The sequence below is a fragment of the Dryas octopetala genome, chromosome 5 (assembly GCF_963921425.1).
Source record: "Dryas octopetala chromosome 5, drDryOcto1.1, whole genome shotgun sequence".
NCBI lineage: Eukaryota > Viridiplantae > Streptophyta > Magnoliopsida > Rosales > Rosaceae > Dryas > Dryas octopetala.
The window spans coordinates 11,921,392-11,945,984 of NC_141370.1; the positions used below are offsets into that span (position 1 = coordinate 11,921,392).

The 24,593-nt window shown below is 37.8% G+C and overlaps 3 protein-coding genes across 3 annotated transcripts; 2 read left to right on the forward strand and 1 right to left on the reverse strand.

Annotated features, from left to right (window-relative positions):
• The first annotated feature begins 5,092 nt into the window (after positions 1–5,092).
• LOC147284334 (glycosyltransferase-like protein) lies at positions 5,093–7,482 on the forward strand. The gene is made up of 3 exons (XM_086244637.1): positions 5,093–5,540; positions 6,443–6,718; positions 6,826–7,482. The coding sequence occupies exons 2-3, from the start codon at positions 6,638–6,640 to the stop codon at positions 7,405–7,407; spliced, it is 663 nt and encodes a 220-aa protein (XP_086100763.1). The 5' UTR covers positions 5,093–5,540; positions 6,443–6,637; the 3' UTR covers positions 7,408–7,482.
• A 1,086-nt stretch (positions 7,483–8,568) lies between these two features.
• Positions 8,569–9,231, forward strand: LOC147284335 (uncharacterized protein At4g02000-like). Its single transcript, XM_086245676.1, has one exon. It carries the CDS (start codon positions 8,569–8,571, stop codon positions 9,229–9,231), a length of 663 nt encoding a protein of 220 aa, XP_086101802.1.
• Positions 9,232–20,155: 10,924 nt separating this feature from the next.
• On the reverse strand, positions 20,156–23,560 carry LOC147284336 (Phototropic-responsive NPH3 family protein). The gene is made up of 5 exons (XM_086245197.1): positions 23,090–23,560; positions 22,888–22,957; positions 22,045–22,659; positions 21,426–21,965; positions 20,156–20,888 (listed from the first exon to the last, which is right to left on the reverse strand). The coding sequence occupies exons 1-5, from the start codon at positions 23,194–23,196 to the stop codon at positions 20,340–20,342; spliced, it is 1,881 nt and encodes a 626-aa protein (XP_086101323.1). The 5' UTR covers positions 23,197–23,560; the 3' UTR covers positions 20,156–20,339.
• Positions 23,561–24,593: the final 1,033 nt, after the last annotated feature.

Here is a 24,593-nt window from a genome sequence, read left to right on the forward strand (position 1 = left end):
GAAAGTAGACCAAAAATTTATCAACGTGTGCTCCTTTCTTGTATAACAACTTTGTGTAAAAGTTGGCTAGAGAAGTAGAATTTAAGAAAAAGAAAGAAAAAAAGGAGAAAAGATGATGATGCATGTAGCTCTCTTTTTGCCGTTTTAATTTGCAGCTTAATTAGGATTAATGAACAGAAAATGAACTTTTGTGTGAGTGCTATTTTGGCATCTTAGTTAAGTCAACACGCATGCATCACATTTTTTGTCTTCACCATTTTTAAGTCCACTTGCACTACAAAAATCTATATTTATAACTCATCCTTTTAGTTTATTATTTTGGAAAGACAATGTACAATACAAGGCTAAGAGAAAATTAATAGTTTTTGAGCCAAAGCTTTTGACACCCTTGTGTGATTAAAATATACTAGCAAATATAGAAAAAAAAAAAAAAGCAGCAAAAGAGATACTAATTATAATTATGTGGTATTGTGGTTCATTTTTTGAGTCTACATCCACCAACAACATGAAAAAAAATCTTTTTCCATACAAATTATTGGATTATTCAGAGTTATTCTCTAGATAATACTAGAGGTCATGCCAAATAGGCAAATATCAAGAGTAACTCGAGAATTACAATTAATTAACTCTCCCTTGTATACACTTCACAACATTATTCCAATGTTGTTTAGTTGGTAACTACTCCAACTTGAATATAATAGAAGACATTAGATTGAATACAGTGCTCTCTTTGTAGTTTATAACTGTGTATCTAGATAAATAATTAAATTGACTCTTAGTTATATGTGGATGTGGTCCATATTCACACTCATCCAAAACATACATAAATTGTAAGATAGTCATAAAAATTTCTCTAGGTAGCAAGTACTTTCTAACTTCATAGTGGTGATATATCAACATCGAAAATCAGCAAATTTTGCAAACTTGTGGACTAACCTAAAGTCCTATTGGTTGGACTCAAAAGGGATTTGATAGATTTAAAGGGGTTTTTCGTTTTGAGCAATTTCCTGATTCAAAAGTAAAACCGGTTGTGGACCAAACTGAAGTCCTACTGGTTTAACTTGAAAAAGTAGTCGGTGGGCTTGAGAAAAAAAATTGTGTGCAAGCATATTACCATATGCTATGTTGATAGTGTTACCAATTTAATAAAAAATTTCTCTGAATTTGAGAGAATTTCCGTGTTGATCAATTTTTTGATTCAAAACTTAAATTTTTTCGAGCCAAATTGGATAAGTTTCAATTTGAAACTAATCCAAGCAAAGCTAAGATAGCTTTCCTTTAATTGATAATTAAATTCAGGATTTACTCCTACAAAAGGAGACCAAATCATCATTTGGCAAAAGCCTAACTTCAAATTTTGCAAACTTGTGGACTAAACTAAAGTCCTGTTGGCCTTTAATCTTCTTCAATAACAAAAAAAAAAAAAAAAAAAACCATTTGCAAGAATCATCACACTTCGACCAAAAAAGAACGAATCATCACTTGATTTTGAAAGCTGATTACGATTTTGTTTTTTGTTTTTTTTTGCCAAATCCGATTACAATTTCAATTATAAAGTTTTTTGAACTATTATTGTCGTACGGAGAGAACTGAAACTGGTGGTGGCATAGTGTGATGTTGGTTGAGGATCCAGTGGACACCGAGTCACCGACATTGCAGCCATTAGATTTCCTCCGCTTAGTCAAGTCTTGAAATCTTGACACACACTCTCTGGCCAAAAAAAAAAAAAACAGATCTCTTGAGACACACTCCATAGTACGAAAGTGCTGGGACCCTTCCCTACTGGCTAATGCCTCCTCTCTCCCTATCTCTCAAAAGTTAAAATAAAAATTTTACCATCTATACTTAATGATTCTTAAACAATGCATGCACAAACATGTAAAAAAAAATAATTTATGTAAAGTTTATCCGCATTTTATATAGAAGAAAGGTTATACAACTCATTATTTAAAGGGCTAATTATAGATACCATCTCTCAATTATGCCATGTTACACTTTGATCCCTAAATTAAATTTTTTGACACTTCTCGTTAATCACTTTACTCTAAAATCTAAAAAAAAAAAAAAAAAATCAAATTCTCAATTAGTTATGAACATGTGGTGCCACATTGGCACAACATAATTAACTTACTATCTAATGCCATTTTCAGTTTCAATTGATGATTAACACGAAAATGCCCTCAGGTAGAAGGCTACGTGTGCAAAACTAATGAAGAAATTGTTTTAAAATGATCTTGGAGTAAGGAATTGAGTTTGGAGGAGTAAAATGTCAAAAATTATAATCCGGAAAGAAAGTGTCAAACAAATTATAATTTAACGGTGATATTTGTAACTAATTCTTCTTTTGAATGGATAATTTTTAAGAAGTTTCTTCACTTGATAAACATTGACTGTACAAATTCATGATCACTAGTTGTTGGATGAAAACTAAAAATAAACGACCATTTAAATCGTTTTTTGTTTTTTTCCCTCTCTCAGTCAGTTTGTGTATCAAGTGGGCGTGGGTGAGTCCGTGGGACCAAAGAACAGCGCAAGGCCGTGGCTCAGGCTTTTCAGCAAACCCAATGGACCCATCGCCCCATACGATTGCACCTCCTCGCACCGGCAACGCGTGCTTCCGTGTGTGTGTGTGTGTGTCTCTCTCTCTCTCTCTCTCTCTCTCTCTCTCTCTCTCTCTCTCTCTCTCTCTCTCTCTCTCTCTCATCTTAAACTCATCACGAGATGACGAAAAGAAAAGTATAAAATACCTGGAGATCACGAAACTCCACACAAACCTAACAACATGCATGTTGTTATGATCTATAAGACTATATCTCATCTAATGCTTCTTGATAACCACGATGTTGCACTCATCTATTCATAATTTTTTTTTTTGTTTAACTTGCCATGCATGCATGATGCGACCAAATCCTTCATATATCCCTTTTCGATTTTTCATAATTTTCATGGCTTTGGATTGGATCTTCTCTTCCAATCTTTCTATCTCCACTCGATCCACAGCATAAAAATGATCGAGTAAATGACAAAATTCACTCCACCAAAAACAGAAACATATTGTTTATCCACCTGCCATCGAATTTGTGTTTTATAGTCATTGCACATATATGTTCATTAGTGTGAATGTGTCATTTGGGCCCACTTTTCTGGACCGTTTGATATGATATCATATATATGTGGGTTTGATTTTTATAACACCCCCACTCACATGCCCAATAAGCGGCTATAATCATTGTGCTGGGTCTCTTGCTTATTCTCAGGGTCTACAACATGATAAACCTTTTCTTATTATAAGATATAATTAGTCTTAGGTCATTTAGAAAAATAATTTTTAGATGAAGGCTGGGGGTGTTTTAAAATTTATAAGAAAATCATTTTAATTCATAATAAAGTCATTTTCCGATTTGAAAGGTATTTCCCCTCCTAAAGTGTAGAGTGGACTTTGTAGAGGTTGTATGTTAGATTGAAGTTCAAACCTAACATAAAGCCGTGAAAAGAAGAAAAATAAAAAATTTTAATTAAAAACCCTAAATCACTACCGGTCTTAGTTAAAAAAAAACTCATAAGATGGATTAGACTCTAAGTCCCCCTTATTATTATTTATTTTGAAAAAAAAAATCACAATGAACTCATAACCCTTTAAGAAAATTTTGATCAATAATTTAGATTCACAGTTAACAGATTCATTAGGTGCGGACAAGCGAATACACCACCAACCGCTCGGTGAAGTTTTTTTTATAACAGAGAGCGCTGCTTCTATCGTTGGTTTTTGAGGATATATCCCGATGGGTTCACCACATCCCTTCCTAGTTATATATTTCTATCGTTGGTTTTTGAGGATATATCCCGATGGGTTCACCACATCGCTTCCTAGTTATATAATGACTTTGATGAGCTAAATCATAACATAAACACTGTCAAACCACCGCCGAGTGCTCGATGTTGTAAAATTTTACACTATCGAACGCTAGATGTTGGGTAACATAGCGTATGAAAGTTATCATTAACTTTAATCACTCTTGTTAATTTTAATAATTTTACTTTTGAAATAATGATAATTTTCATTAGCTTATAATGATGTTCTTATTAGTAAGAATTTCATTGAAAATCAATGATAATAAAACCATTGATATGAACTTGACTCACCTCTCTGCAGTACGTACACTTGGCTTTAATACCATGTTAAACATATAGGTTGAACTTATCTTTGAAAACCGGCTAGCAAGAAAATAGTGCCCAAAGGTATCCAAGCGATGTTGGACTACTAACAAAATTTTGTTCTACCATGTGTCATTGAATTGACAGTTTAATTACATAAAATATCAAATATTTGGCAAAGAAACATTATATTTTAATGTTCTCATACAAGGTATAGACATGTTATGTTTTCAAAGTATTATAAATTAAGACTAACATGTATGCAAACAAGATTTTAATTAGCCGGTAATTCATATTAACAATTTATCAATATAACATGCTAGATTCTCTGATAAAAAGAAATTTTCCCTCTTCATATTGAATTACCAAATGAGCATTTTTTTTAAAATATAACAACTCAGCGCCACCCATGATCTTACATTACAATGTACACATACAAAGAATACATGATTTCTTAAACTTTACCCTTCCTCAATTAAACAAAAAGGAATAATTGCAAGCCAAAACTAAAAAGGAATCACAATTTTATATAAGATTTTGTATATATATATGTGTGTTGGATTTGAGATCCTGTGACCAGTCTAGGCTGTTGTGATGGACTGTTTCCAAAGGTACCCACTTATCGTACGGTCTTGATCTAATTGTCGGTGGGCCAGGCCATGCCACTGTACTCTTTTAATCACATTAACATCTCTTGTACTGTTGTACAAAATTATACAATCAATACGTATATATCTAATCGAGACAACTGTTGCTTGAAATATATAATTCTTGAAGGCATGTGATTCACTGTTGTAGGCGTTAAGCTGTTATTCTAATCATTGTCTTGAGTTGAGCAATGTACCTTGTGATCCTTAACAATTATATATATAATTATACATTTATACATCATCAAATATATATATTATATATATATGTAAAATAAAATATAAACTCAAAATCTCTTTGTTATATTTTAACTTAATTTTAATATGTTTGCACTGCTGGAGTTGTCTGAGGCATCTCTTTCACAAACCTTGAATCACATTGGCTGGGGCACTGGGATTTGTTTGGCATGCCTCAAACCCCAAGCACTGCAACAAACACTTTGGGTTCTGTGTGAAAGAGAGATATTCTTAAATTCTTCAAGCTATATATATTTTATTTTATTTTTATGTGTTTGCAGTAGTATATACTGATGGGGAATGTGAAGGCAAGTTCATATTCTATCAAACAGATAGAGAGCTAGCTGTTGCTGAAGTTGGGGGGTACTGTATATATATGTGTGTATGAAGAGCTTTTTGCCTTTCCTTCAAATAGTACTTTTCTTTCTGGTTTTTGCTTCTTCTTGGAAAGAATACTACAAGTTGTAATCTCCTCAGCTCTTGAAGTACCTCTTACTGCAGGTCTGAAATTCAAACTTGATTATATTCTTGGCAACATCTTTCTTCTCTCTCTCTCTCTCTCTCTCTCTCTCTCTCTCTCTCTCTCTCTGTGAATTCATTGGGGGGATATAGGAAAGAATTCAATTTTCTATGTGTGTGTGAGTTTGTGTGTTCTGATTTGCTCTTTCTTTCTGTCATTCTGTGTTTTTGGCTTATGAAAAATTGTGCATTTGGGTTTCGAAATTTTGATCTTTAGACAACCATAATATGGTCATTTAATTAATTCATGTTGGCAATTATGTTGGACAAGTAAGACAAATTGATCCAATAACTGAATAATTGGTCTTTCTGGAAAATTATTATAAAGAATAGAATGCTAGAATTTTGATAAAGGGTCGGTCAGTTCAAATGTAAATGAATATAATGCAGTGTCAGTTTTATGTGGTGTCCTAAGTATCAGCCCATCCTGTTTGCAACTGTATATGACATTCATGATAAGAATGTTTAATTACTTGTTAAAATAAAAGGGGAAAAAAAAAAAATATTCCAAAATGGGTAGCTGAGATGCAGGAAAATGAGAAAAACACAAAATAATTCCAAAGAGTTAGCCACACATGATAGGGTAGTACTGTTCTGATGGAATCATGGAACTGATACCCCTGTCAAGCTGGAAGATATTTTTGTATAGGAACTTATTATTGTGGTCCAAAATGACTGATAGAAGGAGAATAGGGCAAACAAGCAGACAAATTATACTAAATTAAAGCAGTTGATGTTATCATCCATTTGTATTGGTATTTGAAACTTCTCATTATACCAGTACTACTGTTCTCTTTGTTTTTATGCAGAATATAAACCATCATAATTCAAGGGTATTAACTGTTAGCTGTAAGTTATATTTGCTGCTTTTCTTCATTTGGCAGATATACTAGGGGAGAAGGAGAAGCATTGTCAGATATATAGGATATGCAAATCAGGATTCATATCTGAGCTGAGCCCAAGTTCTTGGAAATAAAGGTATATACTGTTGACCTTCACAATTCATATATATATATTATTGGGGGCAGAAGAATTTTCAACAAGCACTCAACAAGCACTACAACCTAAATTAAGCTTCAATGGAGAAGCTTCTCAAGCCATATGATAAGGAGTGCATGAGGATGGCCATTTTAAAGCATGAAGAAACATTCAAGGAACAGGTACTTATAATTCTACCTATTTCACTTTTTTCAAGACATATACACAATTTATAGTGATCAGTATGTATATAGTAGCATTGTTTCTAAAGTGAGTTAGTGCTTTGCAGGTATATGAACTCCACCGCCTATACCATATCCAGAAGGTGTTGATGAAAAGTACCATTGGACACAAAAAAGAGAGTTGGAATTTACAGAATGAAACCAGTTTCAGTCATCAATTACTGAATTGCAGACAAAGGAAACTAGACTTAGAACAGCCTGCTGATGTTGCAGAAGAGTACAATGCAGACACAGATGGAGATGATGGTGGGGTGGTAGAAGAGATCATAGAAGAGAGTGAGATTGAGTTGACTCTGGGACCCACCAGATACAACAACAACAACAAAAGCAACAGAAGGAAGAGAGCAGAAGCACCACTAACATCAGATTCAGGGCCAAGTTTCTCTTCTTCTTCTACTGGATCCAGCCATGTAAACAGGACAAGTAGTTCCAGGAGGACCCATCATCAGATCAGAAGTAAAAATGGGCATGTGGTGCCTGAAATGACCTCAGGGTACCATAGAAGTGGGAGTAAATTAAACAGCACCTGCAGCAGCATTGATGTTGTTGTTGAAGAACAATTAAGACAGGATGAGAGGCTAAAACTGCCTCCTTGGCTTTTCCAAGTTTTGAGCTTGAACATGACTTGATGAAAATGTCTTCTATTATTTTTCTTTCTAGGGTCTATATGATGATGTGATTTTAAATAGCTTCTTATTGACTAATTAGTGAGCGATGTTTTGGTGGTTTCTGATTAGTTCATTTCTAGTGTGATGATGGGTGGAGAGTTTTGTGTAAAGATCGTTAATTTCTCTCCCTTTGCTTTATTTTATTTCTATTTTTTTTCAAGTCCCTTAGAAAGAAATATAATGAACATGATGAAATAAAGTTGGGAATACCAACCAGTAACAGTGGATCTCAATCATGTCTCAAGGACAATTACTGGTGTATACCAACCAGAAGTCTAATCGTGCTTTAAGATAAAAGGGAATCTTTCCATCTCAATATGATGTATACAAACAGCTTCTGCTGACAAAAGAAAATTGTCGGGTCCAACCTTATTAATCTTCTGTCAAGGAGGAACACCAAACCTCAAGACACACAAACTCAATTCTTTTTAAGCAATATTGTTGAAAGAGAGTAAATTCTCTTTAATCAACAATACCTAATAAATTTTAGCATCACTTGAATTCTAATTTGAATCATATATTATAAATCCAAGGTTGTTTGTACTATTAAAAGCTAAGCAATAACTTAGAATGAATCATAATCAAAATTAATTTATTCTTCTCTTTGTGAGGTATATATATATAGCATATTAGAAGGTACAAAAAAGGAAAGTATTTCCTAGTCAACTAAGGACAGCTAATTACACGTATTCATATTCTAATGAAAAGAACTAACTAGGAAGGTACAACTATACACAATCTCATGCTAATACTCCTCCTTACATTGGTGCATATATGTCAGTTCTTTTCAAAACCTAACTTCTACGCAAAGCCTTAGGCTTTGACGGCTAGGGTTTGGGTTCCTTTTACATCTGGCCGGCATCGCTGAGTCCAGGTTTGGATCGACATTCCTCTCTATATCTCCTCTGATTGGGAACCACCAGACTGATGGAGGAGATTGAAACAAGCTTCTCTAGAACCCTGACCTTAACTGAAGTCAAGGTTGAGGCAATTCAGATTACGAGACCGATCTTGGCGACAAATAGCGAGATCATACATCGCAACTTGGTGGAACAAGTGTTGACGAAAAAATCTTTCCATCGGACTGCATTCAAACAGACGATGGTGAAGTTATAGGATGCCATGGGGACAGTGACTGTGAAAGATTTGGGACCCAACGTTTTCTTGTTCACTTTTGCTTTCGTGGAGGACAAGAAGCAGGTGATCCTGCAAGCACCATGGACCTTTGACAGAGCACTTGTGCTATTGGAAGAACCTAATGGCAGAATGGCCCCGTCGCAGATGCAACTAAAATTTGCAGATTTTTGGGTGCAATGCCATAACCTACCACTTGATTATATGACGGAGGAAATTAGAAAGATCATTGCAGATGGAATAGGGCAATGTCTTGAGGTTGCTGGAGGCTTTGAGGCACATCTGGTAGGTAGATTTCTTCGAGTTCGGGTGAGACTAAATGTGACCCGACCGCTACCCCGGGTCAAAAAAATTCTCCTTGATGAGGGAGCAATGGCCATGGTAGAGTTTCGCTATGAATGTCTCCCTTATCATTGTCATGCATGTGGGAAAATTGGGCACAACTCCAAAGTATGTGATTTCATCTCCGAGGATCAAAAGAAAAATCCCTCATACCAATGGGGGGAGTGGTTGCTGGCAAGAAGCGAGCCTGGAAGGTTTAACCCAGTGGAGGCTGGAAGAGGGGGACACACAGAGGAGGTAGTCGAGGCTGTGGAGGCTCTAGTAGAGGAGGTGACAGATAGGGAAACCCAAAAAACGCAGACAGGGTAGCAGGCTACTCAGCTGGATGCTACTTCTAGCGAGGGGGCCTGGAAACGATCATGCCCACAGCCCCCTTGGCGCACAATAAGGAAGGGACGGGCTCCATGCCGATTAAGGCAGTATTTGAGAATCTAAAAGCAGGATTAAGTGAGGGGCAAAATGCCTCTACCCCTACACCTCTACGGGGTGCTGGAACAATGGTCTCCGATACACACACTACTAGGGAGGAAGAGGAGCAAAGGCGCCTTGAACGAACAGCTGAATGGGAGCAAAAAGAAAAGGATCAGACAAAAGGGATTGATAAGGCGAACCCCGGAAAAATGGGAGCACCCCAAGGCAATAAAATTACAGATCTAAGCAACGTGTTTAAACAAGTCCTACAACCTTCGGGCGAGGCTTCTGAGAGGCAGGGAGTTGGTGATGGCTCTTGACTCCCCGGGAAAAAAAAAAATTCAAAAGTCTTACCAGTGAGACTCTCCTCCTGACTAGCATCCAGGGAGGGGGGGACGAATTTCGAAGGAACAGTTGGAGGGGGCAAAAGGAAAACAAAGGAGGGTGACCTAACTCACTCTGACGCTAATAAAAAAGGAAGATTCATGGAAGGTACACAAACCACAGCCCCAGGGGCTAAAGTGGTGGGTCCGAATACCATGGCCCACCACGAACAATGATACTTCTGAGCTGGAATGTTCGGGGTCTCCAAAATTCCCAGACATTCAACTCTCTTAGGACTATTGTGAGAGAGAAGAAACCAGACGTCATTTTTCTAATGGAGACAAAAATGACAAATATTCAAATGGAGAATCTGCACTATAAATTGGGAATGAAAGGTTCAATATATGTGGGAAGACGAGGTTTAAGCGGAGGTCTGATATTGTTGTGGCATTTTGGGCTAGATTTAAAACTATTGTCCTATTCTCGAGGACACATTGACATGCAAACCATGCAAGACGGGTGCCCTCAATTTCGTATTACTGGCTTTTATGGCAATCTAGTGGTCAGTCAAAGAAGACACTCGTGGGATCTATTGCGGCAGCTTGGTGGGATCCAAACTAGTCCTTGGCTCGTACTCAGCGATTTTAATGAGACTCTTGCTCCAGGAAAAAAATGGGGGGCAGGAAGAAGCCGAAAAACCAAATAAGTGATTTCAGGGAGACTCTTCTGGACTGTAACCTTTCTGTTGTTCCTTTCACTGGCGACCCGTTCACGTGGGAATGTAGAAGAGGTGGGGTCTGTTATGTAAAAGAACGACTGGATCGGGCAGTTGTGAATCATGGTCTGCTTGATCTCTTTGAAGAGGTGACGACCCAACATATCCAGCTCCCTGGGTCTGATCATATCCTAATCTTAGCTCGGCTAATGCCTCGTACTTCCAACACCCAGCAGGTGTATCGCCACCGCCGATTTCATTGTGAGCAAAGGTGGGTCCGTGAAAATGGCTGTGAAGATGTGATCCGCAATGTGTGGGAAGATACGGTGTCGGCGGGGGCTGCAATACTATAGGGTATCAACAATTGTGCCAGTCAACTGAAAAATTGGAGCTCTAAGCTCTTTCGAAGTCGCCAGAAACAAATGAACCAGTTGCGGCTAGAGATTGAGAGGACAAAGGCGTAGTCCACCACCAACACAATTTTCAGTAAGGAAAAGGAATTGGAGGACTCGCTGGAAAAACTAATTGAGGAAGATGAATCTTATTGGCGTCAACGCTCTCGAATTTCTTGGTTACGGGAGGGCGATAAGAACACTCGGTTTTTTCATGCACATGCCAAAGAGAGGGGTCGGTGCAACTACATTTCTGGACTCTTTAATGATCAAAATGATTGGATCACTGAGGACGGTGTAGTAGGAAGCATGTTTTGCGACTATTTTACCACTCTATTCACCACTACTGGTACCTTAGACATGCAACGACTCTTGGACACTGTGGAGCCAAAGATTACAGCAGATATGAACACACAGCTATTGCATCCTTTTACAAGAGAGGAGATAGAACAAGCACTCTTTCATATGTTCCCAACAAAAGCTCCGGGGGTCGATGGTATGTCTGCTCTCTTCTACCAAAAATATTGGCACATTGTGGGGGATAAAGTGGTTGAATTTTGTCTATCAGTGCTGAACGAAACTCGCAGTGTGGGTAGTGTAAATGACATCCTTATTGCACTTATTCCTAAAATTGACACCCCAAACCGAGTAACTGATTTTCGACCCATTAGTTTGTGCAATGTCCTCTATAAGATTGTCGCCAAAACTTTAGCAAACAGAATGAAAGGGGTGCTGCCAAATGTGATCTCTGAGAATCAAAGTGCCTTTGTTCCGGGTCGCCAAATAATTGATAATATGGTTGCCGCTTTTGAAACCACTCACACGATTAAGACACAAAACACTACTACAACTCCAAAGATGGCGCTTAAACTTGATATGGCAAAGGCTTATGACTGCGTGGAGTGGGGCTTTGTGGAGGCTATAATGCTGAAAATGGGATTTCATGAACAGTGGGTGGGAAGAATTATGGATTGCATTTCAACTGTAAGGTTCTCAGTACTTTGGAGAGGAGTTCTTATGGGGCACATTACACCACAACGGGGTCTGCGTCAAGGCTGTCTGCTCTCCCCTTAGCCGCATGCATATGGAGGACATCCAAATTTGGCATTACTCGAAGAATGGCCATTATTCAGTGAAAAGTGGATATTGGTTGGCTCTAATGGGAAAAAGAAGGGCGGGGGATGTTGAGGGATCCTCCCAAAATTTTTAGGAAGGTTTCTGGCGGGGGGTTTGGAGGCTTACGATTCTGGGGAAGGTCAAACTTTTCTTTTGGCGCTGGTGTAATAGGATCCTCCCCTGTAATGCCAATCTTTTTCGACACAAGATCCATGACAACCCAATATGCCCATGCTGTCGTAAACGGACTGAGACTTCCTTACATGTTATTTGGGAATGCAAAGTTGTCAAATCAATTTGGAGGCAATCTGACTTGTGCGCAGTAGTTGGGTGGCCAATGAGGGGGGTCGGTTATGGATTTGATTCAATATGCTCAATGGGTTCTCTCTGTTGATGAACTGTCTCTCTTTGCCTTCCTATGCTGGGGTATTTGGAATCTTAGGAATAATTTGCTCCACAATAATGTGAGGGAGGCGCCTGAGGAAGCTTATTGTCGTTTGGTTAATTATGCGATGGAATTTAAGGAAGCAAACTCAAGCATGCGGGAGAATAATCAAGCGCAACCTAGGCCTGGCCAGTGGGAAAAACCGCCGGAGGGGACAGTGAAAATAAATGTGGATGGGGGTGTTCTAAGTTGACAACGACTCTGTGGGCTGGGAGCAGTAATTCATGATTATTCTGGCCGTGTTTTGGTGGCAGCGACAAAGCAGGTGTCGAGATATCCCGCCTCATGTTACTGAACTTTAGGCAGCACTGTTGGGCCTCACTTTAGCACTGGATTTGAGAGTACACTGCATTATACTTGAAATGGATGACGAAAATGTTGTCTGTTGTATTACTGATAGTGCTCCCTATATGCATGCAGATGGAGTTTTGGTGGAGGAAATTAAGATACATCTTGCGTCTTTTGCTGGGGCCACCTGCCAGTTTCGCCGTCGCGAGACAAACTTGGTGGCTCACCACTTAGCTCAGTATGCTAAGTCTCACATAGGCGTCTATGTTTGGACTGATGTAATGCCTTCTTGGCTTCTTGAAACTGTGTACAATGATCTCTTTTAATAAAGTCACAGCTTCTTCTCAAAAAAAAAAAAATGGTGCATATATGTCTCACATGCCCAATTTGGACATTGACGTATAGAAAGATGTACTGGGAACTGCATGAGTCATCACATCAACGAGCTGATCGACATTCTTGATGTATGAAACTTCCAAAATCCAAGTTATCCTTGATGTAGTTTCTGTCAATTTCAATGTGTTTGGTTCTGTCATGTTGAATCGAGTTATTACAAATCTCAATGGTAGCTGTGTTATCACAATATGAGACCATTGGTTTCTGAGGACCAAACCCAATTTCATCTAGTAGAATCTTTAGCCACATTAACTCTTGAGTCTCATGATGAAGAGCCCTATACTCAGCTTCAGCACTAGACAATGATACAACCTTTTGCTTTTTGCTTCTCCACGTAAATAAGTGTTGCCTCCAACAAATGATATGTAACTGGAAGTAGACTTCCTATCTAGCTTGGATCCAACAAAGTCAGAATCAATATACCCCACTACATCCAAGTGTCCATGTTTGGAGAACATGATGCCTTTACCCGGAGAAGACTTCAGATACTTAAGAATACGCTCCATAACTTCCATATGCTTTACACTTAGGTTGTGCATAAAGTGACTCACAACACTAACAACTTATGATATATTTGGCCTAGTATAAGCTAGATAGATCAATTTTCCAACCAACCTCTGGTATATTTCCTTATTTGTTGGAATTTGATCACGATATATCACCAATCCATGATTTACCTCAATAGGAGTATCTATAGGTACACACGCAGACTTGATAGTCTCGAATAAAAAATCTAATGTGTACTTGCATTAAGACAGAAAGATTTATTGCTTTGATCGAGACACTTCTATCCCCAAGAAGTACTTCAGAGCTCGATCCTAAATCCTTCATCTTAAATTCTTTGGCCAAATAACTCTAGAGTTTTTCAATCTCATGCATATCACTCCCTGTAACTACCATATCATCAACATAAACAATGAGCATGGTAACTTTATCACCATCTTGCTTAAAGAACAAAGTGTGATCTACTTGAGCCTGCTTGAACCCATACTTCTTCATGTAGCAACTAAACCTGCTAAACCAAGCCCAAGGTGATTGTTTTAGCCCATACAATGTCTTTTTCAGCCTGCAAACTTTATCTTCTTTTGGTGTAAATCCTGGAAGAAGGTTTATATAAACTTCTTCTATCAGGTCACCATGGAGAAAGACATTGTTCACATCAAATTGATGCAACAGCCAATCCAAATTTGCAGCAAGGGACAAGATGACTATGATGGTATTCATCTTAGCAACATGGGCAAATGTCTCACGATAATCTACTTCATATGTCTGAGTGTACCTTTTTGCAACTAGTTGAGCCTTGTACATATCAATTGAACCATCTGGCTTATGCTTCACCGTGAACACCCACTTACACCCAAAGTCTTCTTTTCTCGAGGTAACTCAACCATCTCCCAAGTAGAGTTTTTCTTGAAGGTCTTCATTTCTTCTACCATTGCGGATTTCCAGTTAGAATCTCCAAGGGCATCCTGGAAATGACTAGGAATGGACACAGAAGACAACTGTTGGCAAAAAGCTAAGTGAGACTTAAACAAACGATGATAAGAAATATAATCAGAAATAGGATAAACAGTATTTCCAGATGCAGATGGTTTCTCAAAACCCAACTTAACGGGAGCAACACGAATATGAAGAAGATATCTTCTGCCTTGATTCTCATCATGTGGAATCAAGGAAGTAGACTTAAAAACTGCAGGGTTAGAATTAATAGCAACATCAGAGGAATTAGAGGAATCAAGGAATAAAGGGGATTGACGGTTATACCTCAAGATCAACCGTAGAAGAATCAACCGACTGGATGGTAGAATCATTGAGAGAGATGTCTTTATCACGAGAAAGAGGTTGAGCCGTCGTAGACTTATCTTTTCTTACATACTTCTTTTCGAAAAATCTTGGATCCCTTTTCTCCTTATACTCTAGATCAGGTCCATTATTCATTTTGGCGATACTCGATCTCAACACATGGTTGTTCAGCCTACTTCTCTCCCTCACATTCAATACTAGGGTCAACCGATCTTCTCCCCTTGACTAGTAACTCATGGCTTCTTTTCTTCCAACCATAACTTCTCCTCTTCCGTACTCTTAATCTTTCCCTGAATAGGAGAAAGAGAAACCTCCCCTGAAAAATAGGACTCATGTTCACAAAAATCAACATCCATAGACACATACATTTTTTTAGAAGGAGGATTAAAACATTTATATCCTTTTTGTGAGTTAGAGTAGCCCAGAAAAACGCACTTAATTGCTCATGGATCTAATTTGTCCCTGTGAAGAGAGTGAACATGTACATAACATACACAACCAAAGATCTTAGGACAAATATTAAGAAACGAAGGAATAGAGTGAAATTGAAACAACATCCTCAAAGGGGTTTGAAAGTTAATGATACGGTCATGCATTCTGTTGATGAGAAAGGCAGCAGTCATGACAGCATCGGCCCAGAAACGTTTAGCTAGGAACATGCATAGTAAAGCATAAGGCTCGTGCCACCTCAAGAAGATGGCGATTCTTGCACTCTACTATACCGTTCTGTTGTGGGATATAAGTACACGTTGTCTAGTGGACGATGTCATGCTGCTGAAAAAACTCGGCAAGAGAATTGTTGACAAATTCACAACCATTATCAAAATGAAAAACCTGAATATAAGCATGAAATTGTGTAACAATCATCCTATAGAATTGGGGAATAACATGAATGACATCACTCTTTAACTTCATCAAATAAACCCAACTTACTCGAGTACAATCATCAATAAAAGACAAAATATTTTGCACCCGAAGCAGTAGAAGTAGAAAAAGGACCCCACACATCAGTATGAATACAAGATAAATGAATGACACTTTTATTAAATGTAACTTTAAAAGAAACATGATGATTTTTTGCATAGATAAATTGTTCACATCTTAAACTAGTAACATGAATATTTGAAAATAATTTAAGGAACACACGTTCTAGATAAACAAAAGACGGATGTCCTAAACGACGATGCCAAAGGAGAATTCTTTCTCTTTTTGATATTACCCTGCTACTTGAAGGCCACGGCCGGATCTAGAATGTAGCGGTCTCGCCTCTTCCAAGTAGTAAAGACCTCATATCTCCTTACCAGTTCTAATTGTCATTTTCATACTGTTGTCCTATAACACACAATGGGTAGGGAAAAATGTTACTGAACAATTGAGATACTTGGTAATTTGACTAATGGAAAGAAGGTTATTAGATAATTTGGGGACATGTAAAATGGAGGATAAAGATAAGGTAGACGAAAGAGAGATAGAATCGGTCCCCGTAACCGGAATAAGACTTCCATATGTAACCTGAACATAACTAATAGGTGGACAAGTTAGGTAACCAAATTTAGAGAAATCATTAGTCATATGATTAATAGCCCAGGAGTCAATAATCCATGGTTTAGTAGAAGAAATAAAAACCATACCAGTTTTACCTCCATGAGAAGAAACCTAAGAAACAGATGACTGAGGCTTTTCAGTGGAGGTTGACTGAGTGTGAGAGGACCTGTGATTCCTAAGTTCAGCTTATTTTAACTTGAACCACTCAGGATATCCATATAACTTCCAGCAAACTTCTTTCCGATGCTTTGGACTATTGCAATGGGTAAAAAATCGGGTGGGAGGATCAGAGGAAGGTTGAGATGGATTGGGAGTATGGGCTGGCCGAGAAGAATGTGGCTTGATCACCATGGCCGAGGTTTCAATGCTGCTCTCGGCTACCATAATAACTTGTCGCTGAGCTTCCCGACGAACCATGAAGTATGCTTCTTCGAATCTAGACTTGGAAGAGGATCAGTGGCCAAAACTCGACTGCAAACTTGGTCTAAATTATGATCAAGTCCTTATGCGTTTGGTAGAAATAAATAAAAGTACTTATGGGTTATAAAACCATTTTTAAGTGGTTTTTTGAGAAGCACCTGACATGTGTTTCCTCAAGAAGCACTTCCAAGTGCTTTTGCATGAAGCACTAGAATTTTTTTATAAAATTTATATGTGCTTATGAGCACAAGCACTTCCAACAAAAGCGCTACTGATTATAAGCGCTTCTAAGAACCAGTGCCAAACGAGTCCTAGGACTGCAATAATCCAACTTCATAAAGATGGAGTTCAACTCGTTGTAGTATGCAGTAAGAGACCGACGATCCTGACGCAATTCAAAGGTTTTCTTCATTAGTTCATAAACTTGAGAGGAATCATCATGGTAGGTTTTCTTCACAAAACTCTAAACGTCATTCGCAGTATCATACTAAATAATGTGTGACATCAGATTGGTAGTCATGGAATTGATAAGCCACGACTTCACCAAGGCATTCTCGGCCACCCACTCTTCGTAGCTAGGATCAGATTCGTTCGGTGTAGCTTTGGATCTGAAAATATATCTGAACTTCTTACGTGTAGCAATATGCATCTCCAAGACCTTGGACCAGAGGCGATAGTTGGTATCATCCAGCTTGACACTGATTGGTGTAGAGACCTTTTGTTGAATAGTCACGGGGATAGGTTCTGCAATTTCGAGCTTTGGCGTTGCATCATCCATGGTGGTTGTGACAAGGATGTAGATTAAAGAGTATTTGCAATAATCCAAAAAGTTCAAGAGCAAGTTTGCAGCAAGAATAGAATTTACTTCTCCTAGGTCAGTATACCCTAGGAAGAGAAGAGTTAAGTTGCAGCAAAGACTTTTTTTTCCTAATGGTTTTGTAGCAGCGACATTGTAGCAGGTATTGTTGAGGAAAAAAAATTCTTTGGAAAAAAACCTAGATCTCTAGGCTCTAATACCAACTTAGAATGAATCAGAATTAATTTATTCTTCTCTTTGTGAGGTATATATAGTATATTACGACAAAAAAGGAAAGTATTTCCTAGTCAACTAAGTACAGCTAATTACACGTATTTTTATTCTAATTAGAAGAACTAATTAGGAAGGTACAGCTATAAACAATCTCACGCTGACACAATATACTAAGACACAAAGAATTCATATATATCCACTTTCAATTTCAAATTTGACCTTATATTTAATTGGCTTTGTCATCAGTCATATATATTCTGTATGTCATCATAAAGTTTACCAAGTCAAGGGATATGATTGGACTGAAGTTTACAGGGAATTTTGGAAAAAGAAAAAGGGCAAAAAGATTGGTCTACAGTAACCAAATAATGAAATCTAGCAAGGTCTTTTTAGGTCCCACATTCCAAGACAGAAGTGCAACTTGCTCTTGTCTGTAGCTTTGTTTTGATTAAATCCTAATGTAGTGATGTCAGCTTGTTTGCATAGTCTTTCAGGCTATAACTTTTTTCTTTTGGATAAGATTTCTGGCCATAACTAATCACATGGAAACATTATCCATAGGAGAGGGTTCTTGAGGGAATTGTCTTAAACATACAGTTTACTTGTACCATGCAGTTATGAGTTATCCATAATGAGAACAAGCGATGTCTTAAACATATAGTATGTTCTGTAATGACTCTCCTTGTGGCACAGTTGCACCTCAGCATCACTACTGGGAAAAAGTGGGAACCTGAGGAATCTGAAGTCCAATGCTACTAAGTCTCTGTTTCTGGGTTTTAAGCCCTCCTTTGTACCAAAAAAACAAAAAAAATCCAATGCTACTGAGCTGATAAAGTCTGACTCTCTCTAAATGATGTTTCATCATATATTTAAATTATATGTTCTGATTGACCGGAGAGTTTCATTGTGTTTAGATGTAAGATAACTACTAAATTCTAAAAAAAAACCACAATAAAAGATAACTATTAAACTCTAAAAACTAAATCCATTAAAAAATGGATCAACAATATATATTAAAATAACATAAAAACCTTATTAGGATCATATTAGAGAGGTTAGAGTCATTTAAACAACTTAAAGAATATACATTCTCAATGATTCATGCCTCCTCACTTTCTTCAATATATGATTTTTATATCCTAGAGTACTGAATTTGAAACATTGTCCCATCAATAAGAAATAGAAGAGTTCATTTTTGTCTATCTGCCACCAGATGAACAAGAATGTCCATTTTAATTAAACAAGGTCTCTACACAAACCAAATGACAATCTTTACATTTCAGTAAGGTCGTCCATCAGTCATTTCAACGAGTCAAAATATTTGAAAAGTATCATCTTTTGGGTTCCATGATAATTTGCCTCCGACATGATCAACATGCTATACTGCTAGATCTGTCTGTGGAGCTAGTCTTTACTTTTTAAAAGACTCTTTATCACAAAAGATTTAATAATAGAGACCCCACTAACAGCTATGGTCTGGCAGACTGGTACTGCCTCTGCCTCTGGGCCAGAAGGTCTACTTTTGGTTGAAATGGATTATAGTTTGATCATTAAAAAATGGTAAGACTTCACCCCACTTGTACTAATTACAAACAGAAGTAACTGTTTAGAACATCTGGAACAGAAGGGTGCCTAAATCATTTTTCAATGAAATTGGCACAGATTGTTAATTACAAATCTCTCAAAAGGGTACTGATAGAGGGCTAGTTTCTGGTGTTGGATTCTATTTCTCATATGGATTGGAATGCTATTTCATTTCCATTTTGTTCTTTCATGTAATGCAGCAATGGCATTAGGAATGCATCTTTTTCTTTTTGGTTTCTTCTCTCTGCAGCCTCTTCTTGATGACCAAATGGATCACGTGAACTAGGCGTCCATTCTAAAATCAATTGGCAATGAGAGGAGTAGCTTAAATTCTTATAAACTACTAGACAAGGTTATACTTTTCCAATGTGGGACAACACTCCACATCTCATATGCCCCCACACGTGTGGCGTCACTTTAAGTCAAACACGTAGATAACTCATATTGGGTCACGTATGACCGCTTGGCCTAACACACGTGGGTGAACCTGCTATGATACAATGAAGAAATCTAGGTATCCATTCCAAAACTAATTGGCAATGGAAGAAGTAGCTCAAATTTTTATAAACCACTAAACAAAGTTATACTTTTTCAATGTGGAACAATATTCCACATTCTCACACCACAATGGTCGGAGATTAAATGGATATAGCCAAAAACTCATATATATTCATTACAGTAGCACTGAACCCTTAATAGTGCTACCAGTTTTGGCCAGAAATAACAAAAAAGTACACTCAATCATTCCACTCTTTTATACTAAATGCGTCTGAACTATGTAATCTTATTCAAAACACAATGACACAATTATTTACAATGACACAACACAATCAGAACAAAGATAGAATATAGATTAAAGCTAATAATTTTCTCAAGCCTCAGAAATAAAGCAACAAAAGCACAAGATTGCTCATAAAGTACTATAGAGCTTAGTAACAAACCAATGCATCAAGATATGGAATGCCTTCGATCTTTGCCAGGTCTCGTTCGGCCTTTGGCATTGGAAGGTGTCAATCCATCTGCACGCACAAAAGGAGAGAGTCTCCCAAGTTTTTTGGACACTGAGTTCATAAATGATTTTCGAGGCAGAGGAGGTTTATCAGCAGAAGATGAAGTGTTTGCCATTGGACTGCTCACCGATGTTGTTCTCATAGTAGATGTTTCAATTTCTTTCAGCCTCATTTTCATTTTCAGTAAATCTATTTTGAGCTCCTCATTGTGTCTACGTAAAATGGAGAGCTCATCAGGAACTGGGTGGATATCAGTGGAGTACAAGTTCCCTTTGGAAGGAAGAACAGAAGATTCACCACCACCTATGAGATTACCATTCATGACATCTCGAAGGCGTTGTTGCTCGTAGTAGAGCACTTGGACCACTGTCTGAACAGGAAGCCGATCATTCTGAGCAGCATGAGCACAGGCCTCACGAGAGAGCTTCTGGCAGTCCATCATGCTGCACACTTTCTTTCTCTCCATATCACTTAGAGCAGGATGTGCCTGTAAAAAGTGAAAGGATAAGTGGATTATAAGGACAATTTCTATAAGAAACAGCCAATATGAATTCAGCTAAGAGATTTCAAAATATGAAAAATCATCATATTTTATAGAGGAATATATAAGAACCATCAATTGTGGTATGTTTTTAAGGGAAATTCTATCTTGCCAAACAATATGATATGTTATGTTGGTAAACTGTTAATCTAGACTACTGATCATGTAAAATTTTGTATAAATGTTTGGTCAGATTGACAATCTGGCAATATGTCAGATATCTCGCAAGATAACATTAGCCATGTTTTCAATATCCCAAAATCACTTAAATACTAACATAACTTTTCACAACATTTGATTTGCATTGAATGTTTTGCTTTTCTCTTTTGTAGGACAACGAACGGCAATGTAGAAATGCTCAAAGACACTGTTCTATCAAACAAAGTTTTCCTTCAAAATTATGACTGTTTACACAAAAAAGTTATTTTAAGCATTGCAGATATAACATTCACTGTTAAGAAAATTATACACAAGAATGTGCACCTTTAGGTAGATATCTATGGCTCTATACATCCCATCTTCTGTTGCCCTTGCTTGTTCTGGAATAAGTTCAGCAATGCCAATGAACTTTGAAACAGATAAGTTCCGGTCAGTAGCTATTTCGGCAAGGTAGTTCTCCATTAGCTTTCCAACTCGTTCCATGTCAGTTGGTGCAGGACAAACAAAATCATCATCTGCATTGTAACCCAAACAGTTCCCATCCGTTTCGTACTCAAGGTAATTCATCATGATCCTTTGCACAGTGTCCACATCAAACACTGTGTCCCCAGTAAAGGAATATGAGGGAATCAAGAGATCATCTATAACAGCCTGTTCCAATTGCAACCCCATTCTCTTCTCCAAATCAAGCTGGCAAGCAACCGTTGTCTCAAGATTTTTTGCAGCACGAAGCAGCATAGAAAGAAAGCTGACTGACATTGTATTTTTCTCCCTTGGCAGAAGACTCACTATTGTTTCCAAGACAACTCTCTTCTCGTGCTCTTGTCGTGGCTCAATTTTCTTCCTCCCCTTTCCGAATATTTCCTATGCCAAAAGATGATTTAGAATGTAAAGATGTGAAGTACTAAATTGAAAAACATAGCATTGTGGGGTGAGATCTCACCAAACCTCTTAGAGATTTCTGTGCATAGAGCATAAGTATTGGTCCGAGAGCATATTGCTTAAACCCTCTTGCCATCATTGCAACCAGAACCCTTTGGAAGATATCAATTCTAAGGACAGTTAAATCTTCAGCCCACCAATCAACAACAGGTTTTGTATGAAACACTGCTGAAGAAATCACACCCTCATTGCCACTCTCCGTCCTACCAGACATGAAAAATTGGCTCTCTTTGCAGGCTATATATGCAATTGCATCTATGCATCTGCTCACCAATTTTACTTTCTCTGCCATTGGGAGAAAGCTTTCTGACATGTGTAAAACAGAAACTGCACCTGCAAGGTTCTTAAGCGCCACTTCGTTCAAGTAGGCATCAGTCCTTCCCACAAGGTTCCCAACCGCATACTCCTCAGTCATCACAAGATATTCTGCCACACAGCGCAGCATTGCAATGTTATCTGTGCTTATCTCGAAATTTATTCCATAACAGAATTTCGCTGCAAGTTCAAAGGCTTCTGCTCCTCCCGGAACATCAGGTAGTTCAATGACAGATGTATCAGCATCACTAGATTCTGATACCAGTTTCCTTATGTATCCACACTTTGAAACCAAAGGAAACTGCAATTGTAGTAGGCGATGTTAAAAAACAATATATATGAGTTACTGTTATGTTAATCAATTTCTGCTTGATTCTTGTTGGTCCATACATTTAAACAACAATTGGTTATAACTTAGCTTACATAGTTCTCTATATTCAAAGATGTACGTACTTATTGCCTCAATTAGTAATTCTTCTTCATATTACTGATCACACAATTTGATACATGAAACACAACTACAAGATACCTTGTGCAATGAGAAGGAAACTCCTCCAACATGAATACTAACATCACTGGGAATCTCCTGAGAAAAAATCCTGAAAGTTTCAAGATACCATCATTACTTTTCTGCCTATATTTTCAAGAGGAGAAATCATTGGAGTTTCAAGAGATCGAAAAACATATACTGAAGTAAAAAAGAATAGAGAAAAGAAAGAAAGGAAGCAAACCATTCACTGGTTCTCCTCAAGGCAGAAGAAAGAAGCTCCTTCTTCTTAGAGGACATGTTGGCAGTGGTGGTGGGTGAAGTACCTTCCCCATGATCAACATCCGCCATGGCAGTGATTGTGAAATCTTTATCATGTTCAGCCCTCCATCATATATATATAGGGAAGCAAATAATAGCAGAGAGAGGTGGAGCTACAGTTTACTATAGTAAAGAACCTCTAGCTAGGCTGACAAGCACGTACGGAATCCCCAGTACTTTTTTGTTTCTTTTGACTGCTTATTCAAAACTTCCTATATATATAAGAAGCTGAACCAGCTAGCTAGACCATCTTCAATCTATAATAATGAGAGTGGGAATTGAAGCTCAAGCTCTCACTGTTTTGCTCTAATAAATGCATTATCCATCTTCAGCCTCACAAGTAATCATCACATTTGATGGAGTTACCCAAAATGGCCTCCTCTTTGGCAAGGGAAATAGAGATCGATGAGTACAAATCAGGGAGTTAGAAGGGAACTGAGTGGCATTTGTGATATTATTGGCTGGTAAAGGGGTAAAGAGAAACATAAAAGATGTAGATTATAGTGTGTGGTGTGAGCACAGGGATGGAGTTGGGTAAAGGATGAGATGGTTGCATGTTAAGTGGCGGCTAACTGTACAATATCCACGTGTCGGGAAGAAATATTATTTCCCATCCACAAAAAGGTGCCCATCTGGCTTTTCACTCCAAAATTCTAAATCCAAGTGCCTAACAGATTGGCTGGCTTTAGTTGGTTTCTTTTCCTAAACATTTTGTGAAGTCAGTGGTTGTCTAACATATATCATAGTTTTGTTGGCAGGAGGTTAGGAATTTGAAACCTCCAATTTTCATTCCCCACTTTATTGGTTTGCAAGGTGTGGAGTAAGGCTGCACCTATGTGTTTGTCTAACAAAATGAGGCTGCATGTGAAGGAGGTTCTAAGCTTCATTGCCTAAAATATAAGTTTAATTTTAAGGCAACGGTTGTTTAATAATATATACCTCTCTACTGGACAGTAAAAGAAAAAGGCAGAAACAGAAGAACAATGGCCATTTGGAGAATTTGGAAAATTTTGCAGTTGCAGAGAGAGTGACTTTTCCTCAGCAATAAATTATGCCCCATAACTTAATTGAAACAATAGCACCTGCACATATCAAAGGCTCCATATAGAATATGATTTCACATATTGCAAATTAAGGGCCCATTCACCATGGTGATGGATCATTAGACAGAAAAAATCAATTAATTGATCTCATCACTCTATGAAATAATTTGGTGCCTCATCATTTAGCTAGATTCGGATATCAAATAATGCAGAGCACATAAAGTCTTGCTGGCCCATCAATCAGGGTACCCATTTGCACCCCGCTTCTGTTTGGCATTCTTAGCTAGCAATTTCTGGCCTCTAGCATTTGATTTCCTTCAACAACATAGAAACATACCTATTAGTAGATGTGAAAGAGAAAAGCATTTGATTTCCTTGAAAGTT